General features: G+C 40.6%; 1 protein-coding gene across 10 annotated transcripts in view; it reads left to right on the top strand.

The window, feature by feature from the left end:
• Window positions 1-24943, top strand: part of AGAP1 (ArfGAP with GTPase domain, ankyrin repeat and PH domain 1) — a 346938-nt gene that overhangs the window by 225138 nt on the left and 96857 nt on the right. For 7 of the 10 annotated variants that reach the window (XM_071747094.1, XM_071747093.1, XM_071747092.1 and 4 more), the window contains one exon: window positions 14410-14571. The exons of the other annotated variants lie outside the window; for them this stretch is intronic. In XM_071747094.1, coding sequence (XP_071603195.1) covers window positions 14410-14571 — 162 coding nt within the window. The remainder of the gene's footprint in view (window positions 1-14409; window positions 14572-24943) is intronic. 10 annotated transcript variants of the gene reach the window in all.

Below are 24943 nucleotides of genomic sequence, written 5' to 3'. Positions count from 1 at the left end.
GACAAGTTAATTATGATAGAAAGTGCAAACACTGAAAAACAGCTCTGCTTATAGATGGTGTTTTTCAAATAACATGGTGGGAGTAGTTGGAGCTTCTGTCCTCTCTTGGCATCTTCATAATGTTGCCTTGAAATACCAAAAGAGTTTTCTGCTGTTAATACCTGGTTACCACAGTTCAAGAGATCTACTGTGATCTATTGATAAGCCTTAAAATAATTAATGCCCTCTTAATGTGATTTGAAAATACTAGGGAAGTGTGAGTTTTCTAAAACAGACACTGTCACAAGCTTCTCCTGGCTTGTTAGTCTGAATTTTCACATGGTCAGATCTATTGACAGTGGTGTTTATGCAGATGGTCACAGCTCCTGTTGGGTGGGAGACCTGTAGGTACTCAGCACTCAGCTTCTGGAGCAGTCCCTTCTGCTACCTGTGCAGCTGCCTGCCATGCAACTAGAAACATTTGCAAAATATCCTTTTCAGACTGTGGTGCTGTCTCAGAGCTTTTTCTCAGCTGTTAATGCTGGCAGAATGTTGTTGTCTTCAGTGTTGTTGTCTTCAGTTTCACAGGCCTGAAATAATCTTTTTTCATTGGGAGGTTTCTGTACACGGACTTGCTGTACAAAGGAGATTTGGACCAAACATAGAATTAGCACTTGCTATTTTTATTATTAGGTGTACAAATACACTTTATTCTCACGACTTCTCATGTTACCTCTGTGCCAAAACAGTGATGTTTCCCATTCTTCTGTGGGTTTTGCTAGTACAGACTTTGTACCTGGAGTAATATTCTCCATGCTTAGAAGTCAGGAAAGTATTTCATTTCCTTTTTTAATGTGGTCAGGAACAGACTAATTTTCCTTCTGCTGTTATGTAATTTTGTACAGTTTAGTGAAAAAGCTCAGATATTAATACCACTGCTTAATTAAAATGTCAAGTTTAAGATTGCCCCTGGAAATAGAATTAATCGTCTTTGCTTATACATGGTGGCAGCATGGGCCTGCTGAAGGCATTTCTCTGCTGAGATCACTTGTTTTCCAGTAACTTGTGTTCCTAGAAATGGCTGAACATATTTTCATTCAAACACCTAAAGAAAAAATTCAGTGCATTTTTCTTGTCAAATCATGCTATACATTTGAAGCCATCAGTGATCTATTATAGATCAGGGACACCTTTTGCTAGACCAGGTTTCTCGAGGCGCCATCCAGCCTGGCCTTCAACACCGCCAGGACAACTTAAACACTGTGTAGAAGATGCCACTTAAATACAGATTTCAGTGCCAACTTTGCCAGTAAATATATGTATTTGATGTCTGTTTGATTGTCTATAACTGACATGCTTTAAATTCACTCCTTCACAAGTGCTCAGTGAATTCTTTTCTCTGCCTATTTTATTTTGGATAGATGCCAGCCCATCAGCTGGTCTGACAGGGAGGTGAAAGCAAAGCCTCTTGCCTGTTGAGAGGTGGGTTATAAAATCCATGCTCTGAGGATGCAGTCCCAGAGATTGGTACCTATCAGCAGCAGTGTCAGGAGTGGCAAGTGGGCAGACTTTGGGACAGTTTGAGTCAGGGAACAGGAGCAGTCATCTCACAAGACTGCCTTTGGGGTTAACTTTATCTCCCAGGTCCAGTTTAATTTCTGAAAAGTTGAACACTGGTGCCTTATGTCTCTGTGGGGCAGTTCTTGCTGCTAGCTGTAGAATGCAGGGACATGGCACTTCATCCCTGTGGACAAAGGCAGAGCAACAGATGCCATCTACCTGGATCTGTGCAAAGCATTCACCACTGTCCTACATGACATTCCGTTCTCTAAACCGGAATGATATGGATTTGATGGGTGAACCATTCGTTGGATAAGAAACTGGCTGGCTGGTCATACCCAGAGAGTTGTGATCAATGGCTCAGTGTCCAAATGGAGAGGTGTGACAGGGGGTGTTCCTCAGGGGTTGGTACTTGGAGCAGTGCAGTTTTGCAGTTTATATCTTTGTGGGTGACATGGGCAGTGGAATTGAATGTACCCACAGCAGGTTTGCTGATGACACCAAACTGTGTGGTGAAGCCAACACACCAGAGGGAAGGGATGGCATCCTGAAGGACCTTAACAGGCTTGAGAAACGGGCTCATGTGAACTGCATGAAGTTCAACAAGGCCAAGAGCAAGGTTCTGCGCCTGGCTCAAATCAATCCCATGCATGAATACAGATTATGAGGAGAAAGGATTAAGGACAGCCCTGAGGAAAAGGACTTGGGGGTGGTGATGGTGGACCAGAAGCTTAACATGAGCCCTCAATGTGCTCTTGCAGCCCAGAAAGCCACCTGTGTCCTGGGCTGCATCAAAAGAAGCACAGAAAGTTGGTGAAGGGAGGGGATTCTTCCCCTCTATACTCTGGTCTTTTGAGTCCCCACCTGGAGTACTGTGTCTAGTTCTGGAGTTCCCAGCATAAGAAGGACATAGAGGTCCTGGAACGTGTCCAGAGGAGAGACACTGATCAGAGGGCTGGAGCACCTCCCCTGTGAAGACAGGCTTAGAAAGTTGAGGTGGTTCAGTCTGAAGAAGAGGAGGCTCTGATGTGACCTTACAGCAACTTTCCAATATCTGAAGGGGGCCTGCAAGAAAGCTGGGATAGGGATTTTTACATGGGTGTGTAGTGAGAGGACAAGGAGAAATGGTTAAAAACCTGAAGATGGGAGATTTGGGTTAGACATCAGGAGAAAATTCTTTGCTGTGGGGGTGGTGAGACACTGAACAAGTTGCCCAAGGAAGTCATGGCTGCTCCCTCCCTGGAAGTGCTCAAGGCCAGGTTGGATGGGGCCCTGAGCAACCTGGTCTGGTGGGAAGTGTCCCTGCCCATGCAGGGGGAGTTGGAACTGGATGATCTTTCAGTTCCCTTCCAACCCAAACCATTCTATGATTCTGTGATTCTATTTGTTCCAGAGCATGTGTGAGGGTTTCAATTACTCCCAAGTTGAGCTGGAGTTGAGCTGGTGACCTGAAGGTGAACTTACTCCTGAAATCTCTCCCAGGAGTCATTTATTTCTTCTCCTATACAAACAACCCAAAGCCTGAGCTGCAGCAAGAACCACTGATGTAGAAAGTTCACAGCTAAAAATAGCTTATGTTGTAGAGATAAATTGTTTCTTGATTAACACTTCATTTAAATAATTTGGTGCTATTAAATTTACTTATGATAGTGACTGTATGTGAAGTATCCTAAAATGTGTTAGCTATGTAGCCATCGTTAAGTATGCTAAAGGTTGTTACTCACTAACTGTATGTGACATTTCAGACATGTTACAAGAACAGCATCTTCACATTTTTTATAAATGTGAGTTTTCTATCCGTTACCAATTGTGATCATCTAACAAATCAATGCTGTGGTTATTAAGTAATCTTATTTTATACTGAAGTGCTTGGAACCAGGCTGAGTTGGTTCAGACTGCCTTCCTGTTTGCCTTTTTTTTTTTTTTAAGAAGGTAAAATTGATGTTTCAGATAGGCCGGTACACCTTCAAAATAAGATTTCTGACACTGTATCTTTAGATCCTAATACCTGTCAAATAATTCTGTTCTTTAAACACTGCATTCTTTTTTCCTTTTAAGTCCAACATATCTACAGTCCTACCTGTCACATTAGATATCCATTTCCCACAATATCTGAATAAATAGCTGCTGAGTCTGGAGAGAGCCAAGCCCTCTGAAGTGTGGTGTGTCATATGCAGGAGGGGAAGCATAGTGTAAAACTGTGAATTTAAGTCTCAATACAAAGTGTAGTAAATTGATAGGTATTTTTGTAGATCATATAATAATCTTTTTTTTAATTGGAGGTTACTGTGAGAATTCAGCTGTTATGATCAGGCTGACAATGAGTGAAAATGTCTATCTAGCCACGACCTTGCTAGTGTAGGCAGTTGCTCCAGTTCTTGAATCTGCTCTGAAGTCCTCACTCAAAGGGGACTGAGGTTCCATACTGGAGCAGTGTCTGTCTTAACAGTGCCAGATTTTATCTGGTGCAGCTTCAGGCCACAGGTTGGTAGTTATTTTCTACTGATATTGTAGTCAAATGTGGTACGTGAGATGACTTAACGTGGAATGTTTTCCACGCTCCAACTTCAGCATGGGTTTTAAGGTTTTGCCACAGATCACAAATGTAAGTTTGTCACTTACTTTTGTCATTTATCACCCAAGTCAATTTTCCATTTGGTTGGGTTTGCTGTTAGTTCCATGATATACAGCTGTAGTGAATGAAAGGAGAACTTGTCAGTTTGCTTGTTTCAAAGGAAAAGCAGCCCTATTCTAAGTGAATCAGAGATTTCTCTTTCATCCCACTAGAGGGGGATCCCTCAAGGTCGTCATCTCCAGTTCCTTTGGAGTAGGATTTACCCTTTCCAGAACTAGAAAGAACCTTACACTGGTAGTACCCTGCATTCCTTAATATTAGCAGAAGAAGGAGAAGGACAAATACTAGCATTAAGGAAATAAATACTTCATAAAACCCCTGCATTTGTTAAATATTGAAAAAAAAAAGTTTGCTCAGATTTTCTCTTTAAGGAAATATGGAAATAATGAAATGTCTTAGGATTTTTTCTAATGGTGGGCAAATGGTGCCAGTCTCTAATGACAGTTAGGTAGATAAACAGTAGAAATGTGTCAGGAATCTTCAGGTGGGTAACTGTAGATGCCAAACAAGATGCAGTCATTGCTTCTCAACCCATGCCCGTTTCATTCTGGTTGATTTTCATGCCTCCATTGTTCCGTATCCTGAATAAAATCACAGATCTGTCTTGTCCACCCAATGCAATCTCACTGAGTTTTGATGGTTACTCATTGTAATACTAACTGGTTGGATGTTAAGACCTTTGCAGAATTGTTCCTTCTTTTTCCCCCAGCGATTCTAAAATATTAAAGTCATCAGGAGGATTGAAGCTGATTTACCAAAAGGGAAAAAAAAAATCACAAATGTGTTTTGAGTATTGAGCTGCCGTTGACATCTAAAGTCCCAACCATGCTGTTTTCCTCCACACTCCAGCAATCAGGACATCCAGCAAACCCATAAAAAACCAAACTAATAGCATGAATATTCAGTGACCTAGAATACTAATTATTGTCATGAATATTAATGTGATCGGACTTGCTTTTTCCTCTTCTCTTTCTCTCTGGCTCTTTTTTTTTTTTTTTTCCACTCAGCCGGCTCTAAAGATGGACCATAATGAGAGCATTTAAGAGAGAGAGCGCTCTCCGCCGTGACAGGGACCGGGGTAATAAGGAGAGCTTGATTAACGTGGTGCACTTGGGGGAGAGATGAGAAGATTCACGTGGGCCTGTTGTGGGGGAGGCAATGAGGCACCGGCGGCTGTGTTGCTGCTCCCTCAGATTAATGAGGCCTAAGAGTGCATTAGGAACAGTGACAAAGGTTTGATCTAATGGGCTCAGTCATTTTTCCTTTGAGTGACAGACGCACAGAAGTAATTGGCTGTGCAGAATGGCAGCTCATTGGCAGTACTTAAGGATACATTATCCCCGTTGTGTGGCCCACAGAGGCTGTTTATCAAAACTGCTCACACTGCAGACATGCATTCACTTAGCTGCTGTTACAGTGGCAATAGCTATATAAAAAAAAAAAAGTCATCTCACATTCATATCTATTGTCTCTTTTTCGAACATAAAGTTTCTTTGTTCCATTTTCTTGAGAGTCTGAAGGATATTTGAACGCCAACAGTCATCCCTCCCCATCTGAAAGAGGCTCTGGTTCCAGCTCAAAGGGTCTGGGGAGGTTTGTATGCTCCTGGAAAGCTCCCAAAGTTAGTTTGGCTAATCTTACCAGCTTTTAATGTAGATCCAGCATGCAGGTAAGACCTCCCCCTCCCACTCCCTCTCCAGTTCCATTATTAATAACTTTCACAGACAGTCAAAGGGATTAGGAAGCATTTTACATCTTTTGCCTCAGGCCCCTTTACATGCAAGCAGCATAGTACCTCAGATTTATTGGATTTTGTTCTTGTATTTTTTGCAAAGTTAAATTCTTTACAGGATTTGCAGCCAAATAAGAGCAATGCAAAGTAGAGCATACACTGGTGTAAAATGGTAATTTCTGGATCTTAGAGATGCAGTCCTTAAAAAGCAGGTAACCTCAGTTAGGGCTTGCCCAGAAAGCAAAAAGTACCTCGTTTGTTACTGTGATTTGTAAAATTACTGAAAAACTTGTAATATGCCTCCTGGGAAAGGAAAGCGTACTTTGAAGCCAGCAGAATAAATGGTTTGAGATCTCAAGCAGAAGTCCTTAGTGAAGATCATGGGTTAACTTTCTTTTAGAAGAGATGTCTCCTCTGATGACTTAATTTTCCTCCACACTTGCTGTGTTGGTTTGGCATGCTCTGAGAATAATAGCTTTTCTCGTTAGACTCCATGTCCTTCACTGCCAGGATATTTCTTGGCATTGCCTTATTTGTTCATTAGTATTGACCCTTCTCAGTTTGTACACTTCTAGTCAAGCCCCATTCACAGAGGCTGCCCTGCCAGGCTGTGAGATGGGAGGTCTTCCTCTATTAATAGTTGCTTGTCTTCAGGAAACTTGGGCAGATAATAAATGTTGCTGAAAAAAATCAAACAATGAAGTTAAACCCACAAGCAAGTTACAGTATTGAAAATGATGGCCAGTGTAGTGAGGGAGAGTTTCAGTAATGGAACCAGTGTGTTTTAGGAAGATACTGTCATCTCATTTTTTTCTCTTCCCATGTTCTAGTAACCTCCAGTTACTTTCAGTCCCTCGTGTGCTGTTTGCACACTCTTGTGAGGTGGGAACAGGATCCCTAGCTCTACTTCAGTATATTTTCCCCCATTAATAAACCCACTCAACATCCTGGTTATGGAAGTTGGAGCTCTCCAGGCCTGGTCCCACAGCTGATCTTCCTAAGGCCATAGCCAGACAGTGCTCTGACACCTGGGCAATTCCTTCCTTGCTCATACTGACATAGCACTATTCAATGAGAAATTCAAGGGGCTGTAGGGATAGTAAGTAGCATTTTACACAGATTTCAGTGCTGTGCATGAACTGTCTCTGGAGTTCAAAGAAAATAGCATATATCTGAAAATGAGAGATGCTGTGATGTGAGGCAGCAAAGTGATGGAATCCAGGAGAGCCATCCCCAGACTTACCTCAAGTGAGCAGGAGCTGTCCCAGTGTTCATACTTCTAGGTAAGGCAGAAGGCAGGAAGTGGCACTTAGGGAAGTTTTGTCCACTGGAAAGATTTATGCACAATTCTAGCAATTGTCCAGAAAAGCTGTGGATGCCCCATCCCTGGGAGTGTTGGACTGGGTTGGACTGGTTGGACTGGGGCTCGGATCAGCCTGGTGTAATGGAGGGTGTCCCTGGCCATGCCCGGGGGGTTGGAACTGCCTGGTCTTTGAGGTCCCTTCCAACCCAAATTATGCTAGGAATTAATTCATTAATGTAATGCAGAACTGAAGAATGGGGAAGGGAGTGTATTTTATCTTTTTCAGCTAGCAAAGTGGTGGCCTCTCTCACTTCCCTTTTGCACCCAAATGCCTGAAGACATTTCAGGGAGCTGTGCTGGGTGTGGGTTTTGAATGGATGACCAATAGCCAATCTAATCTACTTGACAGTGCCTTTTAATGAATTAGAGGGCATCTCAAGAATAGGCACCATTCCTGCAACACAAATTGACCCAACATGATTTGAAACAATTAACCCTCTGATATCAAGAGTCGGGGTTTCCTGACCTACAGCTCTAATGTATTTTTCATTAGTTCTAACAGCTGGTGAGCACAGCCCTCTGGCCTTAAGAGGTTTGTTTCTTATTTTGGAAGAGAAACTCGTCACGAACATGAAGACTGTAGCACAAATAAAACTTGGCCATGGTGAAAGCATAGCAGTAGGCTGTAGTACATCTAATTCATTCTTTCTGTGCTGCTGTGCAGCCATTCTCTGCAGGTCTCCTATGCTGCTGCTTCGTGAAAAAATACAATTCTGCTTCACAACTCCTGCAATGTCTGGTCATCTCATAAATTCAGGAGTATGCTAGTTGCACTCTAGAATGTAATTTATTGTAACCAAGTGATTTGTTTGAGAAAAACCACAGATGTGTCTGCAGCAGGAAATGGAGACCTCCTCCACATTTTTAAGTGACTTGCATTTCAACTTTTTAGGGCATAGTTGTGAATTATATTAATTCTGCATTTGTAATTAGTGGGTGGCATAGTTGATGAAGGCTTAGTTTAAAATGATGCATCTGTTAAAAGAACCAGTGCTGCCCAGTGATTAATCACTATATTGCTTTTTTTAAGTTAAAAGACAGCAAAAGGGGAATTGCTGAAATGCCATCCACCCCATTCTTCCTCTTGCAAGAGCAACATGATGAAAGCCCTGAATGTTTTCCTTTTCTCATAGGGCAGGTTACTGCATACCTCTAAGATACCATACATATTAAACTTCTACAATGAATCATTTAAGATTTTTAATACTTTATCTTTTGGAGTTTACTAACTAGAAGTGCACTTAGCACCTTCAGTGATTCTGTGTTATTATAAATCTTTGGGTTTTTAATATTGTTTCAATACACTAAGTATTGTAATCTGACTTTGCATTTGTGATCTGCTTTGGAAATCTGAACCAACGGTGTATGAAGAGCCAAAACAAGTCCCTCTGTGCTTAAGAAATGAAAACACATCCTGCCCTCAGTGTGTGTCTTTCTGTCAGCCTCTTAGTGCATACGTATGTACACATGGGCATGCACTCCTCTGCTAATTCCTTTTATGTCAGGTCTCTTGTCTTTATCTTTGCTGTTTGTGGCTATTTACACTGACTAGAAGGGTACATAAATTGGATTCTGGGTGAGCACACTCACTTTTCTTACAGGCTTTTCTGCTGAGCATTGACTAAACCTGGCAGAAATTACCTCGAATCTTCATTTGGATCATTTTTGTAGAGCTTAATTGTTTGAACATTTTGTAAGTGTGATCATAACGGGATATTTTATATCAGAAAAGATTAATAAAGCTGTCTAAAGCTAGAGAGAGGAACTCTTCCTTTGATGCTTCTTTGGTAGATGAAAACATTTTTGTTCAATAGGAGACCAGCATCTTTTTTTTTGCTCATTTGAGACCAGTTCTGGCAACATACTGATATTCATTCAAATATAAATGCCATATTCACTTTGAAATGCAAATTATTTAAAGAAAAATAGCATATGGTAGAGGTAAGTACCTTTTCAAATCATCTCCCACACTTTAGGCATGTGAGTGCAGCTAAAATTATTCTTTGGAAGGAATCTGGAGCCTTTGACACATTGAAGCTTGAACTAATCAAGGCTTCCCAGTAAGCATATACACATATCCATATCAAGGAAACAGTGCTGAGAATACATGGATTAGCATAGTAATTTAACTGCCCCCTGCTAATCAACTTAAGCAACCAGATGATGCATATCTGATGTGTTTGAAGAGACACTCTTTCACAACTCCAGAATGGGCCAGTTAGCTGCCCATGGATTTCATGTTAATGTTGAGAATACGTATCTGGCAGTGTATAGGTAGGTATACATATGTGTGCATATATGTGTACAGCTGGGGAGACAAATGGTGCAGAATGCATCAAGGCTTTGCTTGAAGAGCTTGACCTGAAGCACAGGGTGTACTTTGCAATGTGTGTTGCTGGCTTCATCTTTTTAGCTGTCTCTTGCTTTTCTGCTGAAAGACTGAGGTGATTTCTGCTGTTGAGGCTTTGTCCGTGGGCAAAAATAAAGAACAATAAAATACAGACCAGGGGAGGCCTGGATTGGGATTTGCCTATTATAAAATAGAAAAAAAAATAACAGTGTTTTGTAGAAGCCTTGGGCAGCATAGGAAGTGTTCAAGAGAAGCAGTTGACTTCCAGTAGTCCTTGTTTTGGTGTGAGAGCATTAGCCCTATGGGGCTGGTTGGTCACATGCCCCACACATGGCTGTGATAAGGCTGAGAAGTGGAAAAATTAGCAATACGATAGGGAATTAATTATTTTTAAATGAGGTTGCAAGTAACAAAAAGAGGTTGTAAGGTGTTTTGTTGCTTAGATATACTGGAATGCAAATTGTTGAAAATATTTTGAGTTAAATGGGCATAGAGAGTAGCTGCTGAGCTCAGAAGGTTGTCTTGTTTTGCTTTGGGATGGAAAAACAAAAAAGTCTATTTCATCATTCAGAGGTTCCTGATATTGTTGGTTGAAGTGGACCTCTAGAGATCATCTGTACTACCTCCTGCTGAAGAAGCAGGACTGTCACCAGTGTTGGATGAGTTCAGCTGGTTTTTTGCATAGCTGAGCATTGGAAACTTGAGAGAATGGAGATCCCTCAGGTTCTCTTGGTAGCCTGTTCCACTGCTGCATCTGGACTCTCCAAGCTTAGCATCACTTCTGGTTTATATCATCTTTGACTCAGAAGCTTTTGGCTCCCTCATCTTTCTGAGTCCTCCTGGAAGCTGTAGGCAGCTACTGGATCAGCCACTGTCCTGTTCACCAGACTAAACCAACCCAGCTCCCTCAACACTCGTGAGCCACGTGTATCAGACCTTTGACTATTTTGGCAATTCTTTGTTGACTCTTTTCCTCTTTCTCAGTCCTTTCTTTCCTCTCAACAGTCCTCTTTAAGTGAGGGACCCAGAACTGAGTTCAGTGTTTCATCAGGGTGTGCCCAGCTTGTGCTTTAAGTGCAGTGTTAGTGCACATTATGGTATCCGCTGTTGACTCTTGAGTCCTTTACAGCACTGCTGCTCCACAACCAACTGCTCTGCAGCCTCTGATGCTTCACCTGCCTGTTCTGCCTCAGGAGCAGAGGTTAGGACTTCTTTTTATAACATATGGTGTTTATTTTGGACTAAATCTCAGATTTTTTAGAGTCCAGTTGGTCTTAAACTCTTTCAGACCAGCCATTCCCTTCAATTTGGTTCATTGGAACAGTTTATTAATGTTTATAATCATACTGGATTGTGAAAACCAGATAGAAAACCCTGCTGATTATTTCAAAGTGAGCATCAGCGGTGTCACAGAAGTTCATTTGGAAGGAGGTATTTTTTATAAGAGATGTCAAAATATGCACTGTCAGATGGTATTTCCGTTTTTTATTGTGACTTTAAGGGACTGAGCTATTGTTTGATCCTCTGCTTTGTGCTTTCGTGTCCGTAGGCCTGATTTCTTAGCTAAACATTTTTTTGGAAATTGTCTTTAGAAGGTGCTGAAACACCACCAATAGCAAATTGCTCCCAGTTGATGTGGGTCAAGTACTCCATGTCCTGAAGAAGACCGGTTATTACAGGCATATTTTTTTCAGCTGTCTGGCTCTTCTTATAAATCATAGAATGGTTTTGGTTGGAAGGGACCTTAAAGATCATCTAGTTCCAACCCCCCCCTGCATGGGCAGGGACACCTTCCACTAGACCAGGTTGCTCCAGGTCCATTCCAACCTTGAACACTTAAAAGGATGAGGCATCAACAGCCTCCCTGGGCAACCCGGGCCAGTGTCTCACCACACTCACACTAAAACATTTCTTCTTAATGTCTAACCTAAATTTCCGCTCTTCCAGCTTATAACCATGACCCTTTGTCCTGTCACTCCATGCCCTTGTAAAAAGTCCCTCTACAGCTTTCCTGTAAGCCCTTCAGGTACCAGAAAACTGCTATAAGGTCTCCTCAGAGCCTTCCCTTCTCCAGGCTGAACAACCCCCAACTCCTTCAGCCTGTCCTCATAGGAGAGGTGCTTCAGCCCTCTGATCATCTTTGTGGCCTCCTCTGGACTCACTCCAAGAGCTCAATATCCTCCCTGTGTTGGAGGCTCCAGAACTGGACACAGTACTCCAGGTGGGGTCTCGCAGGAACAGAGCCAAAAGGAGGACTCTTCTTCCTTGACCTGCTGGTCATGCTTCCTTCAATGCAGCCCAGCCTACAGTTGGCTTTCTCAGCTTTTCTCAGCCATCACCCTCAAGTCCTTCTCTTCAAGGCTGCTCTCAATCCATTCTTTACCCAGCCTTTATTTGTGCTCGGGATAGCCCTGACCCCAGTGCAAGACCTTGCACTTAGCCTTACTGAATTTCATCAAGCTGGCATGGGCACACCTCTCAAGCCTGTCAAGGTCCCTTGGATGGCATCCCTTCCCTGCTGCATGGCAGCCACACCACAGAGCAAACTTCCTAAGGGTGCATTCGATTCCACTGTCCATGCCTCTGACAAAGATGTTAAACAGTACTGGTCCCAGTACTGACCCCTGAGTGTCACAGTTTAGCAGTCTGGGTGGACTACAAACCCAGGACAGAATTTCTCTCTATTTCCCCCCTACACACAAAGGGAAGATAAAAGTGAAAAAAAAAAAAATTGAAAACAATTGGATACAGATTTTACTAAAACAAGGGAAAGGGAATAGCATAAAGGGTAAAGCAATAAAAAATACAAATATGAATATACATACAACCCAATAGATAGCTGGTGGCGAGCCAGCAGGAAGTGAGAAGAAAACACAGGGAGGAGCTGCTGACTTTCTGATCTTTTATAGGGTATGGGAGGGAATAGATCCCTCCCTTTGTGTTCCACCCCTCTGAGAGTCCAAAAGCCCTGCTGCTTTAGTTCTCCTGTTCAAATAGTGACACTCAGGAACACCAGTCCAGTCATCACTGGTCTCCACTTGGACATCAAGCCATTGACCACTACTCTTTGACTGTGAATTATGGAATTCTTTGGACAAAAAGGTGGCCCAAGGAAGATGATTAGAGAGAGGAATTTTGTGCCAGTAGCTGAAGCACTGCCTTGGGAGGTCCCAACATCCACCTTGGGAGGTGCCAAAATCCACCCTAGACTTTGCATAATTGAGCAAATTAATTTTTCTGTATGTGTTTTATGTCTACAAAGTAGAGATTGCCAAATAGTTGTTCTTGAGACTGACTATGAGCATCCAAGGCTCAGGTAGACAGTGATGGATCTCTGTTAAGGACTAAAGATGAGATTTAGTCTTGGGAAAGGAGAGGAGAGAAAGGGACAATTACGCCAACTCTAATAAACACAAAGTAGTTCACTGAGCTCTGCCGTCTTCCCAAAGGCTGCTCTGGGAAAAGACATAATGATAGAACTGGGAGTCAGGAGATCTGGTTTTTATTTTCAAGTCTGCCACAATCTTCCTTTGTGGCCCTGGGTCATTTAACCTCTGAAAAATGGGGGAAATGATAGCAGATAATTAACAACCTCACAGGAGCACTGAAAAATAATTCATTAATTTTTCTGAACTCATCAGTAGAAGGTGCAATGGAAATGCAAAGTGTTATAATATTTTATAAAATTGTCTCTGTTTCTTTCCTTTTACATGTGTGTTAAGGAGTATTCTTAAATCCATAGGAGACCTGTGGGGTAGCTTTTGAGGGCCCACCACAAGTCAAGTGAAACTAGCATTGTAAACTATTTGTATCTTTATGATACGCAAGTCCTGTGCCAGGAAAAGAGTAAAATGTACTCAGAAACTGAAACTGTAATGTAGCCTTTGGCCCACATCAAGTTGTGAGAAAGACAACCAAAAAAATTGATCTGATCTTCTGTAAAGATCTTAATTGTTTTTATTCTGAAATTTACTCAGATCACACTTCACCCAATTTATTCTGAGAGACCTGTTCCTGTTGAGCCCCCATGCACACACTGTCCAGTATTTTTTGTCTTGGTCGTCACAAGTCATGATAATGCTGAATTTTTTTCTAGTGTTTATTGGGTAAGGCTGTTCTTTGTATCTCACCATTTGTGTTGTAGGCCTTCAGTTAGAGTTGTGATGAGTGTATTGCTGCAGAACAAGCCACTATAATGATACTTACAGTCAATGGGAAATGTCTCTAGTGTGTTCTTTGTGTCACAATATCACTTTAAAAATTAAAAATCTGAATAAATTTTTTGCTTGGTCTTGTAATGCTAGGGAGTAGTTGCTCCCCATCACTGTGTTCTTGGCTTTGTTCGAGGGACATACTGGTTTTGAGAAAATTGTAATTAGAGATAATTGTTTTAACCACATTGAGTCAGGTTAGTTGTCTCATCCTGGTTGCTTGCATAAAGAATGGGCTTGGGGAATAAATTTATTTTCTGTGCTTTGTGCTCTGCCTTTATCAAGTCAAGAACCTCTACAGAATTTGACTGATAGCAAGGTTGTGGAAGATTGTGTTTCTCAGGTGACAGATGAAGAGAGAGAGCTGCCATCATGGCTAATGTAGGCTTTTTTGTAAGAGGTCCCAAGCTGGATTTGAGCAAGCTGCCGAAATCTGCAGTACCCCAAGCCGGTCACAGGCCCGAGTTGTAGCGTTGGTTAGGTCCTCTTCTTCTGCTCAGCTGAGATGCACCCATCCATCTTCATGCACAACAGTTTTGTCTCCTTTATTGACACGATTTGTTTTCCGTTTGTGCCTAGGGAACGTGACTACTAGCCCATCTGTGTCTCAGATGGCCAGTGGCATCAGTCTAGTCTCCTTCAACAGCCGCCCGGATGGCATGCATCAGCGCTCCTACTCGGTCTCCAGTGCAGATCAGTGGAGTGAGGCAACAGTCATTGCAAACTCTGGCATTAGCAGTGGTAAGAAACCTGCAGCTGAGGGCGGGGAGGTATCTGCTTTGGGGTGAAGGGGGAAGTTGGTGATTTGCTTATTTGAAAAGAGGGGGGGAAAAAAACCCGAAACCTGCTCTTCACACCGATGCTCTGTTGGAAGCCAAACTTCTGGCATCAGAGAGAAAAGGGAGAAATTAGACAAAAGAGCTCAATAGCATACTTTTTCAGCAGGAAGAGCTAATGGAATTGTCATACTGTTTAATTTTAATTTCAGGTACATAATGTAGGTTGTTCACTTGATACTCTTTATTTTCTTATTTTGTGTGGTAGGTATTAGCAGTAAATTATTATCCAGATGTTTCCATCGGCATGTCCCTTCTTGGCATGTCCCTTCTTGCTTTAATATGTGCACACTACTGGCACAGTCCTTACGATTTTTCTGTCGAGCAATCAACAGTATCAAAAAAGCAGCAAAGGCTATTTATTCCAGGTGGTGCTTTGCAATGATTAGACTGTAACAGTGAGACAAAGGTTGTTGTTTTTGAAGGGTATGCCTGATATTTGGTAACAAAACAGTGCATCTGTTTTCAGTGGAGTGCCTGGGAGCTATGGAGTTTCCACTGTTCACCTCTAGTTGACCTGCTGCCTCCACAAAGGAGAGCATCCTCAGGGTAACTGTGGCAGGTGGGCTGGGATGCTCCTGTCGTGGGCTGCTACAGAGATGGGTCAGATTGAAGAAGCACAGAAGTCCAAATGCAGGAGGTGTAATAGGCAGGTGGAGAAACCAAGGAAGGTTCATGGAGCAGAGGGGAAGAGCAGATGAGTGTGTGAAGGAGAAGGATGAGCTGAGAAGAAATTGAGAATATGGGTAAGAGGGAGAAATGTGCAAAGGACAAGAGAAGGGAAGAGGAAAGCTGTTTCTGATGGCTATCCCTAAAACAGTCAGACTTAGAGGAGTATAAAATATATTTTTCATCTCCCGTATTTATGTGTGTGTGTATCTGTGTGTGCTTGTATCTATGTACGTATCTATAAGGTTTGGATCTTACTATTGAGCCCTGATACTTATCAGGGTTTTTAAGCAGCTTTGGGCAGCTTTTCAGTGCCAGCTTATGAGAACAGAGAGTTTTAAATCATAATCATGTACATTTCTGGAGCTCCAAACTTGTGGGCAGCATCTTCAATATTTACAGCAAAACGGTAGAAGTTTTAATCAAGAATTTTCTGAAGCAAGCACTTGCTATTTCTGCTTCAGTGGCAGCCAGAGAGATTCTATGAAGCAGCATGACTAAATGCTTCAGCACTGTTCTCTTCTGTGTCCACCCAGCTCCTCCACTCCTTTGGAAGTTACTTCATCTTTTAGGGCAATACTACTTTACACTGAACTGGTTTCACAGTTAAGGCCATATGTTCCTTTCCCTTTTCCAGAGCTGCTTTGTCATTTTAATCCACTCCAATTCTATTTCCCTTTTAAGAGGTTATACCAAAGTTTCAGATTTTTGCACCCTTCTTTTATACTGTAGTTCTTCTAAGAAAAGTTGGACAATATTGTATGTTTGAGCCTGGAAGAAAGGCAATTGAAAACCAAGATGTGGCCTCTGGTCTTTGACATACCTGCAGACAAGGAAGCAGATACCATCCCTTGCTCCTTGGTGCCAGATGTGACAACTGAGGCTGCTTCAAAATGTCACGTTATTATTATGTTGAAAAGTAAAAATATAATCTCAGTTCCCCCTTCTTTCCTTCCCTTTTACTTCATAATGCTGTTTCAACTTCAGATATATTTGCTGGACTTGTCTTGCACTCCTGATGCTGTGCTTCAGCTCAGTTTACATTCCTGGGGAATGATTTACTGCAAAAGGGAACCTTTTCTTCCACATGAGCTCTGCACTCCCAAATATGTACAATACCTTTTTCTGACTTGGTGTTCATATGTGATTACTTCTGGATCAGAAGAGACGACAGCTAGAATTATCTATGAAATAGTTATGTAAAAAATGCAGATGACTGGTGGGTATTTCTGAAGAAGCTTAACTTGAATAATTTCTTGTAGGGGTTCTAATTTAAAAAAAAAAACAAACACACAACCAATGAAAAGTTGGGGGGCAGTCAAATAAATTCAGTCTAACGCAGAGTTTTAGGCAACTAAGGGTCAGCAGAAACAGATGTATTACAATAAAACTGCCACAAAACCTCAAGAATAATTCATTGCTATCAGTGTATCATCTTCCAGTAAGCTCATAGATGTGTCCTTTATGCTGGCAAGTTAACGCATGAAAAACCCTTTTTAATTTCAGGGGTTTTTTTCTCCATTAAAAGATTTTTGAATTTTAGTCATAAAAAGATAATACTGTGAAAGCAGCAGGTATGGTGAGAAGCTAAGCATCTTTTGGAATTCAAATGCCAGTGTACTGGAGAATATGCCTGCTTATTGTCATATGGTTTTATTGTAGACAAAATAACATATTGGGATTCAATTTTTCTCTGCACCTTTTTTTTCACATTAAATTAATACTTTGTGTGACTCTGGAGAACTTTTCAAAGTCTTCCAAACCAGACCTTTGCTTTCCTGGGGCTTCTGTCTTTCAAGCAGCTGTGAACATCTCCTAATTAGATAAATTACTTTGTAGTGGGCAGATCCACAAAACAGGAGGTGCTGGTTAAATTAAAGGGGAAAAATAGAAGAATCCATTCTCTGAAATGGAATGCCCCACTGCTTTATGACTATTACTGTTGTAAGGTTTTACATTTAAGTACCTGAGGTTTAAAATTAAATGTCTAATATAATTTGGCACTGGTAACATGAAGCCTGTGACTGCCCTCGGAGAAAATCTAGACAGTTTAGTTCAGTGTTTCAAATTGCTGTCTGCTTGATTGTGAGCAGCTCATGCCACTGATTCACTATTTAGCTCAATACCACCTTCTGTTCAGCATAATTTTAAATGTATTAATGTATTTGCCTTGAAAACTCAGAAATTTTAAAAGGCTGTTCCAGCAGCACATGAAAAATTAATTCTTTTTAAATTTTTTTTTCTTCCTCTTATAAGTACTTGACAGAAGCAATTTTAGCAGCAAGAGAGAATAAAAACTAGGGGCAGTAAATCCCTGTCCAGGAACCTCTTGTGTAGATTCTTTATGGACCCAGAATTGATCTACATGTCAGATCCTGCTGTAGTTTAAACTGTTTGTCACCCTAATAGTGGTAGAGAAACCATGAACATCAACTTATAATCCTCCATGAAAAAAATTGGTGTTTGCAGTCAAAGAAGGAGCAGCTTAGCTTTATTGATAGATTTAGAACAATTACTGCTGCTGCAACCATTGGCCAAGAGATTTTTCTGGATCATATTGGAAGCCTGCAATTTTTTTTTTCTGTGATAAATCTTTTTCTTGGTGGATCATTTTTTTTCACCTGGGATTATCCATTGTTGCTCATTGCTGGGGAGTAAGAGGTTTGTCTGGACTCAGAGGAGTCATTCATAAACTGTCCAGTTGTTAGTTTTGTTCAGGAACATGCATTTGCACAGTTCCTCCTCAGCAAATTTGGCTCTTATTTAGATCCATGCTTTTCTTTATTTTTCTTCTCCAAATCAGCTAGGAAAATTAGGAAAATTGTTTCGAGGAATCAAGGAAAAGCTGACAAGGAGTAATGTTGTGAGGCATCTCAAACTTGAGTACCAAGTGCAGTGTTTCCAGTGGAAAACAGATTAAAATTAACTAGCTGTGTAGCTGCCAATCATAAGAGATAGTGCTGTCCATTCTGTGCTCTTCATAATTTGTACATTTCTAAAGAATGTGAGAAATAGATACTCAGACTTAGGATCAGAGCTTTGGTTTTTAATGGAAGGAGCCACCACCAGTTATGGCAGATTGCAAAGATGAGGTTCATGAGACTTGGTTTACAGAAGGCTGAGGATGTTATTTTCCCGGCGTTAAACCGTGACATTCATTCTCTTCTTAAATGTCAGGTTTTATAGTTTTGCCTCTAAGACTGTGTCCTGAAAATATCAGAGGGATGAATTTCTTTCTTAAAGTTACTATTTGAAGCTCTTCTGGAACAGTGTTGTAAGCATTAGCATGGGGCAAGAATTTCTTTCCTCTGGACTTGTAAATTGTCATTTGAATTCTAGCATGATCTGGAATTCCGCAGTAAATCAAATATCTGTTTAAATGTCCTCCACTTAGGCTTTATCACTGTACAATTGCTTGTACGGGCCATTTCATCTTGGCTGTAATTTATGGAAGTTGTAATACCCAGTGTCTTCTGAGTTTCTAACAGTTTGGTGTTAGGGTTTATTAATGTGAAATTGAGTTCTCACTGCGCCATGGGGTATGAGAGGTCAGTGGAGTGTTTATATTAATGCAGACCTTGCAACTTGGCTTACTTTTCTGATTGTAAGCATTTGGCATGATTAAATTATGGAGTCTTGTGCTTTACAGTGAAAAAGAAAATGGTTTGACTTGCTCCTGACAGTCATAGCACATCCATTTCAAAAGTGATCCAGAAAGCATTGTTTGAAATTGTTTAAACTCAACAGGCAAGATCTTGACAGAATAAATTTTTATACTGAACTACATTTGTAGAATTTTGGAATTATTTTTCTTGTGTATATAGATGGCTTAGGTTAGAAGGGCTTTTCTGTTCTTTTTAAAGTAGGAAATAATTACTGAAAAGGAAATATAAAGTAGTTTCCTACTTTTTTTTCTAGCTCTTCTAGAGCTACTCTGAGTTTTCCTTCAGATACTAGTATTAGCTTTTACAGTACTGGCGTGCAGAAGACAGTATGAGTGCAAGTAGTTTACATTGTCTTTAAGAATAGGAAGGAAAAGCAAATATTCACATACTTCTCACAACCTTTTGCGATCAACACACAAATTGCTTCTTGCAAATACTTCCAGAGGGAAACTTTGTCACAATAAACTACTAACAATGTTATTGCCTTTGCTTTCTAAGCAGCCTAACACACCTTGAGGAAACTTAGGTTATCAAGTACTCATTTTTAGCAATTTCTGGAAGATAATCCCCTTTCACATTGAGGTCACAAACTCAAAAACTTCCAGTATTAAGAGGTAGTTGGCATTTTTTACAAGCTTTGACCTAAAATAGCCCAGTCAGTGCAAAAGCATTAGAACAGTCTTTTGCAGCAGTGTTCTAGGTAAGTGGTCTCCCACCAGTGTGTTGGCCATGCCTTTAATCAGTCAAGGAGGGGAATAGGAAACTGGTATTTTCTCAGACTGCTGTAGCACCTTCCTTGTGGCTGGTAGTGCAAGGTTGGAGCTGTCCTGCAGGACTTTTGCACTTCAGATTGATTTTAATCTGTGCAGGGAGAGGGAGATGCAGTTTTCAACCTGTTGTTCCTCAAAATAATCCAAGGCCCTTACTGTAATAAAATGGTTTCAAAGATCATCCTTGGTTTCAGGACACATTATGAATTGTTGTTCCTCTTCTCTGAAAAAGAAGACAGGAATATCTATATTGTATTTTCACAGTTACTGAAGTCTGCCAAATTGCCCAAGCAACCTGGCAGCACCACCACATGCAGTCTGTAGTTTCAACAGTTTTCACTGGAACAGATCTTGTTGTTGTCTCTGACTGTTGTGTGTCTCTTCTGGATCCTCACCACAAAGTATGTGAGACAAGACACTTGCAGTTAGATGTTCTGCTGTATTATTCTCATAGTTAATGTCATTCATCATGTTTCAATTGCAGCACCATAAAGAGGAGGAGACCAAAGACAGTCTGATACTTAAGATCCTGGAAGTGGTGGTGTTTCATTCTGGTTTTTAGGAATTTTAGAGGAGTAGGAAACCATATGGTTTCAAGTGACTACTGAGAAAGAGGTCAACCAGGAAATCTGATCAGTGTCTGACAGCTTGAGTGTTAGACGTGGGGGCATTGTGTTGACTGCACCCTACCTACCTTCAGAGCAAATGAAGAGAGAAAACAAAGTTTCTGAGATGTTGGCAGTTGTCCCATTTGTCTTTTCACTGAGCTTTCTTCTTCAAAATGGTGTCATTTTAAGTTCTTGAGAAGGGTTTCTGTGCTAAACTAAATAATGCTTTCTGTCTGTAATTTTTCAGGGCTATGTTTGCATCAGAAGCAGGACACAAAGTTTACCCATTCTGTTTTGCAGAGCATCAGAATCTCAATGGAATGGAAAAACTAAAGGTTGCTTTTCTTGGGGAGGTTCCTACCAGGTTCACAAAATACAAGGGCTTACCTTGTGTTCTCCAGGCATGTATTTGTTGCCAAAATGGTGAAAAAACCCTGTCTCACCATACAGATAAATATATACCTCACATACAGTGAGGTATGTGAGGTGTTCCTCAAATTCTGTTCAACATGCTGTGCAAAAAAAAAAAAAACAAACCAGTAACTGGGGCAAAAACCTCTCCAGGTCAAACACTGCTGGTTTGTTTGCTGCCCTCTGTATGGCTTTCACCAGGGCAACAAGGAGTGGGTGACAGCTTAGAGAACATCAGACTGTAGAGAAACTGTTGCCATTTGGTCCCGCTGGACTTTGCATCTGTCAGGGAATGTACTGCTTCATAAGTTGAAAGAATGAAATATTTGAAAGCAATCTTTCTGTTTCTGTGCCCATGATGGAAGGGGAGATGGTAGCAATAAACCTGGAAGGCTTAAACTGAGCTGTGTGGTGATGTTGGCTTATGGACATTTCTGCAAAACTTTCCTGGGTTTCTGTATTTACCTCCGGCTTCTTGTTTAAGCCCTAGGTTATACAATACAGATTTTTGCAGTTCTCCAAAAACCCCTCTGCTTTTCTTGTTCAGAATCTTCTTCTTTCTACCCCATCCTCCCCAGTTAAACTATGAAGAATTGTTGCACTCTGCAATTAAGTCCTGCACTTGGTTCCACAATGGCAAGAAACTTGAGTTGATGTCAGCAACCTCATGCTCATTTTAATCTTGCTCACAGCATGAAGTGCTCAATGTCTGTAAGTAAATTGTTTATGTGACCAAATTAACTTTTTGAGTGGAACTATAAAGCTTTGCTTTTTCCCAGCGTTTACTTATGGATGCTTAAATGCATATTTTGCATTTAGTCTTGCTTAAAATCTAAACTGAAATAGGAAAATACAACATATTCCTTATAATACAGAAATAAAAGATTTTTTTTCTAGCTGCTGATGTTGATTGATCTGACTTAATTGTCTAGCAGTGTTCAAAATAAATCAGTGCTTTTTCTGTCTGTAAATGTGTCTGGTTGTCACAGCTTCTCCACATCCATGAGAAAAGCTAAAAAAACCCAAAACAAAAACAAGCAAAAAAATCCAACACCAAAAAAACCCCTCAAACCAAAGCACTTTATTTTTATTATGGACCTTAAACTTCAGTCTGATGGGACAGTCAGGACAGTGAAAAGAGTCAATGTTCTCTTTATCAGGTCTTCCAGCTGCTGTCTGGGAAACTCTCCCATTTCTGACCTCTCAGGCACAGGTTAGTGTTGCAATTCTCTGCTCACAGTATTTGACCACCACCCAAAGTCACTACTTGTAAAGTGAGGAGAGTGGATACCCAGCACTGGTATCACTTAGAAACAGGGCACTTTTAACTTCAGGTTCTGTTTTAAAATAAATTTATATCTCCACAGCTGTCTCCTTATCTAACTTCAGTTGCAAGTTGGTTCTCTGTAGCTCACATGCTTGACATTTGACATATACAGCACTTAGAAGTCTGTAAAATACATTCTGTTCTCTGTTTCTTTATTGGTATCTGTCAGAATGGAAGGGTTAATATTGAAGGTGATTACACCCCTGTACAAAGTAAGCTCTTCATCAGGGAGGCCAAACAACAATCTCATTCAAATAAAAGTATAGTTTAAGCTTTCAAATATTTTTATTTATGTGTTTGTAGTTTAAGTAGTTTGCTTTATTCTTCAATGTTTCCAGTCTGGAATGAGCTTTGCTGTGATGTTCCTTGGCAGGTTATCAGATAGTCTGAGACAGAGGTTCAGCTGAGATTGTATTTCAGAAATAAATGTGACCTGTGGTCTTAGACTGCCTCAGTAATGGCTGAGACATCAGCTCATCAGCTGTGTTCAGCAGCAGCAGCAGGACAGATCTTCTGACACCAGCTATTGAAAGCTGAGGAGCTGCATTTGATGTGAAGATGCCTGTATGCATTCAGGAGTAATCTGTCATGATGAATTATAATTGCAAGGTAATAAATACATGAGCCAGATTCACGTATTTTACAGGAGCTTATGAACTTTGAAAAATAAAATCATATTTAGAGATGATAATGTAAATTCAGAGAGACACATTTTTAAGTCAACCTACAGGGAAGACTTAATAATGCAAGAGCAAGGTGTGACACTTTATAGGTTCTTCTAATGCAAATAATATGGCTTTAAAATTTCAGAAGCCAAAGACTTTCCATATTTAAGGACCTTGTAAGACTGAAGCATGGAAATGAGTAAACTTACCATATCAGTACACTTTTATTTTTCCTAATCTTTTTGCCTATTTTTTAATAGTTAAAATTATATAATAATGACATAAATTTAAATTTAAGTAGAGGTTAATAATGTTTTAAACACTAAGTTGAGAAATTAAAAAATTACAACCAATATAGTAATTCCTGGTTTCAGAATTTCTTGTTTTTATGTCTGTACTTTTGAAGTTCAAATAGATCTTTGTGTACTCATTAGATTGCTTGTTTAATGTGGGTCTGGATGCACCCTGCTTTGTTTTGTCAGGCTTTGCACAAAACACGTGCAAGAAAAGCACAGGATGCTTGTGTTTCTTCTCCAGCTTAATGAAGTCTCTGTTCCAATTAACATGAGAGCAGTTGTCTCATCAAGCATGTCTGTTTGCAGCCTAGGTTTCTTTCTAGTCCAGATCACAGAGTGTGGGATATAGGAGTGTTGTGTATAAGTTACCTATGGAATCCAACACTTCAAAGCTTCTTCACAGCATATACAGTTCAAGGGGTGAAAGAAGCCTCTGTGTTAAACCTGATCCACAACTCCTTCACAACCTGCCGATTGTTGGGTGGCAGCTGAAGCAGAGGCCTGGCCTTCCCACAGGTGGAGGAGCATATTCTTTCAAGTCTCTGAGCCCTTCTTCATTTGTTACACTTGATCTCATCCCTTAATTCAGCCGTGGTGTGTGCCACCCACAGCCCAGGTCGATGAGCAGTATCCAGTTTACAGGTCCCTCTAGGCGAGTGGCTTTTCTGATGCATGGATTTTCTGAGAGCAAAAGAAGGGCCCTGGCTTGGGTTATTGAAACCCTCAGAAGAGCTGGAAGAAACTCAAAGTGCTTGATTAAATTTAAAAATAAAAAGGTCAGTGACAGTTACGTCATCTGATACCCAGAAAAAAGCAGCAAAGACAGCTTTATGTTAAGAGCCTCACTTTTAGCTGTAGGTTTCTGCCATAGGAAAATGTTTAATTTTGCCTTATATTAAGAGTATCCTTGGTGTTGATTCCTTTATTTCTTTTCCATTCTGACACTGATGCTCTTGGCAAGCATTACCAGGAAAGCCTTAGCCTATTAATTGCCTATTTGGTATACAGAACTTATTCAGCTTTAATTGGAAAATGTTAATTGGGAAAGTCTGTTGATTTTTTCCAAAACACTGGTGTTAGGGTTTGTCACTGAAGCCTTATGGACTGATGGAGAGTTTCTTAATCTCTTCTCAATTACCAGTGAGTAGGTTTGATGCTTGAAGTTACCCACAAGTTACACAGAAAGTACAGCAGTAGAGACAAGAGACACGGCTCTTTCTGGCTCTGAGCATTTCTTTGAAGAGAGTCACTTCTTATCTTCTGTCTTATTTTACCTATCTTGAAATACAAGGTAAATATTTTAGAAGGAAATTATTCAGTAAGGCATGAATTCATTATTTTCCAAATTCTTTGAGACCTAAAAGAAAAATCATGTTAAATGAGGGGGTTTTGCAAATAGAAGACAATTGTTAGGTCAGGGTGGAGCTCTGACCCTCTCTGTAATTAAGGTGAATTTATGCTTATCATTTTGACCAGGGATATAAATTACCTTTTGTCACATAGTCTTGTATATATTTGATCATGATGGAGTAGTAGTGCTCCAAGTGTTTATTTTTCTGCAAATCACTATCACTTGCAAATCACAAAAATAGTTGGTAGCTATTTTTGAGGTGTATCTGGTTATCTTCCTTCCTTCAAAAGTGGAATTGAGCAGGAAGGTGCTGCCCTGAAAATATTCCAGAGCTGTGTAATGTGTCTTCAAAAGGACCATCATCATCCTTCTCCCTGAGTGGCTAAGAACTGGAATCCCCCCCCATAACCACCTGCCTTTTGTAATATCCCTCACCTCTCCATTTTGTACACAGTCAATGGGCAGAAGCAGCAAGTCCTGAAGCATCATGCACCCAGTTTGTAGCAATTCAGAGT

The sequence above is a fragment of the Heliangelus exortis genome, chromosome 6, assembly GCF_036169615.1.
Source record: "Heliangelus exortis chromosome 6, bHelExo1.hap1, whole genome shotgun sequence".
NCBI classification, from domain to species: Eukaryota; Metazoa; Chordata; class Aves; order Apodiformes; family Trochilidae; genus Heliangelus; species Heliangelus exortis.
This window is presented reverse-complemented; position numbering and strand designations above follow the sequence as displayed.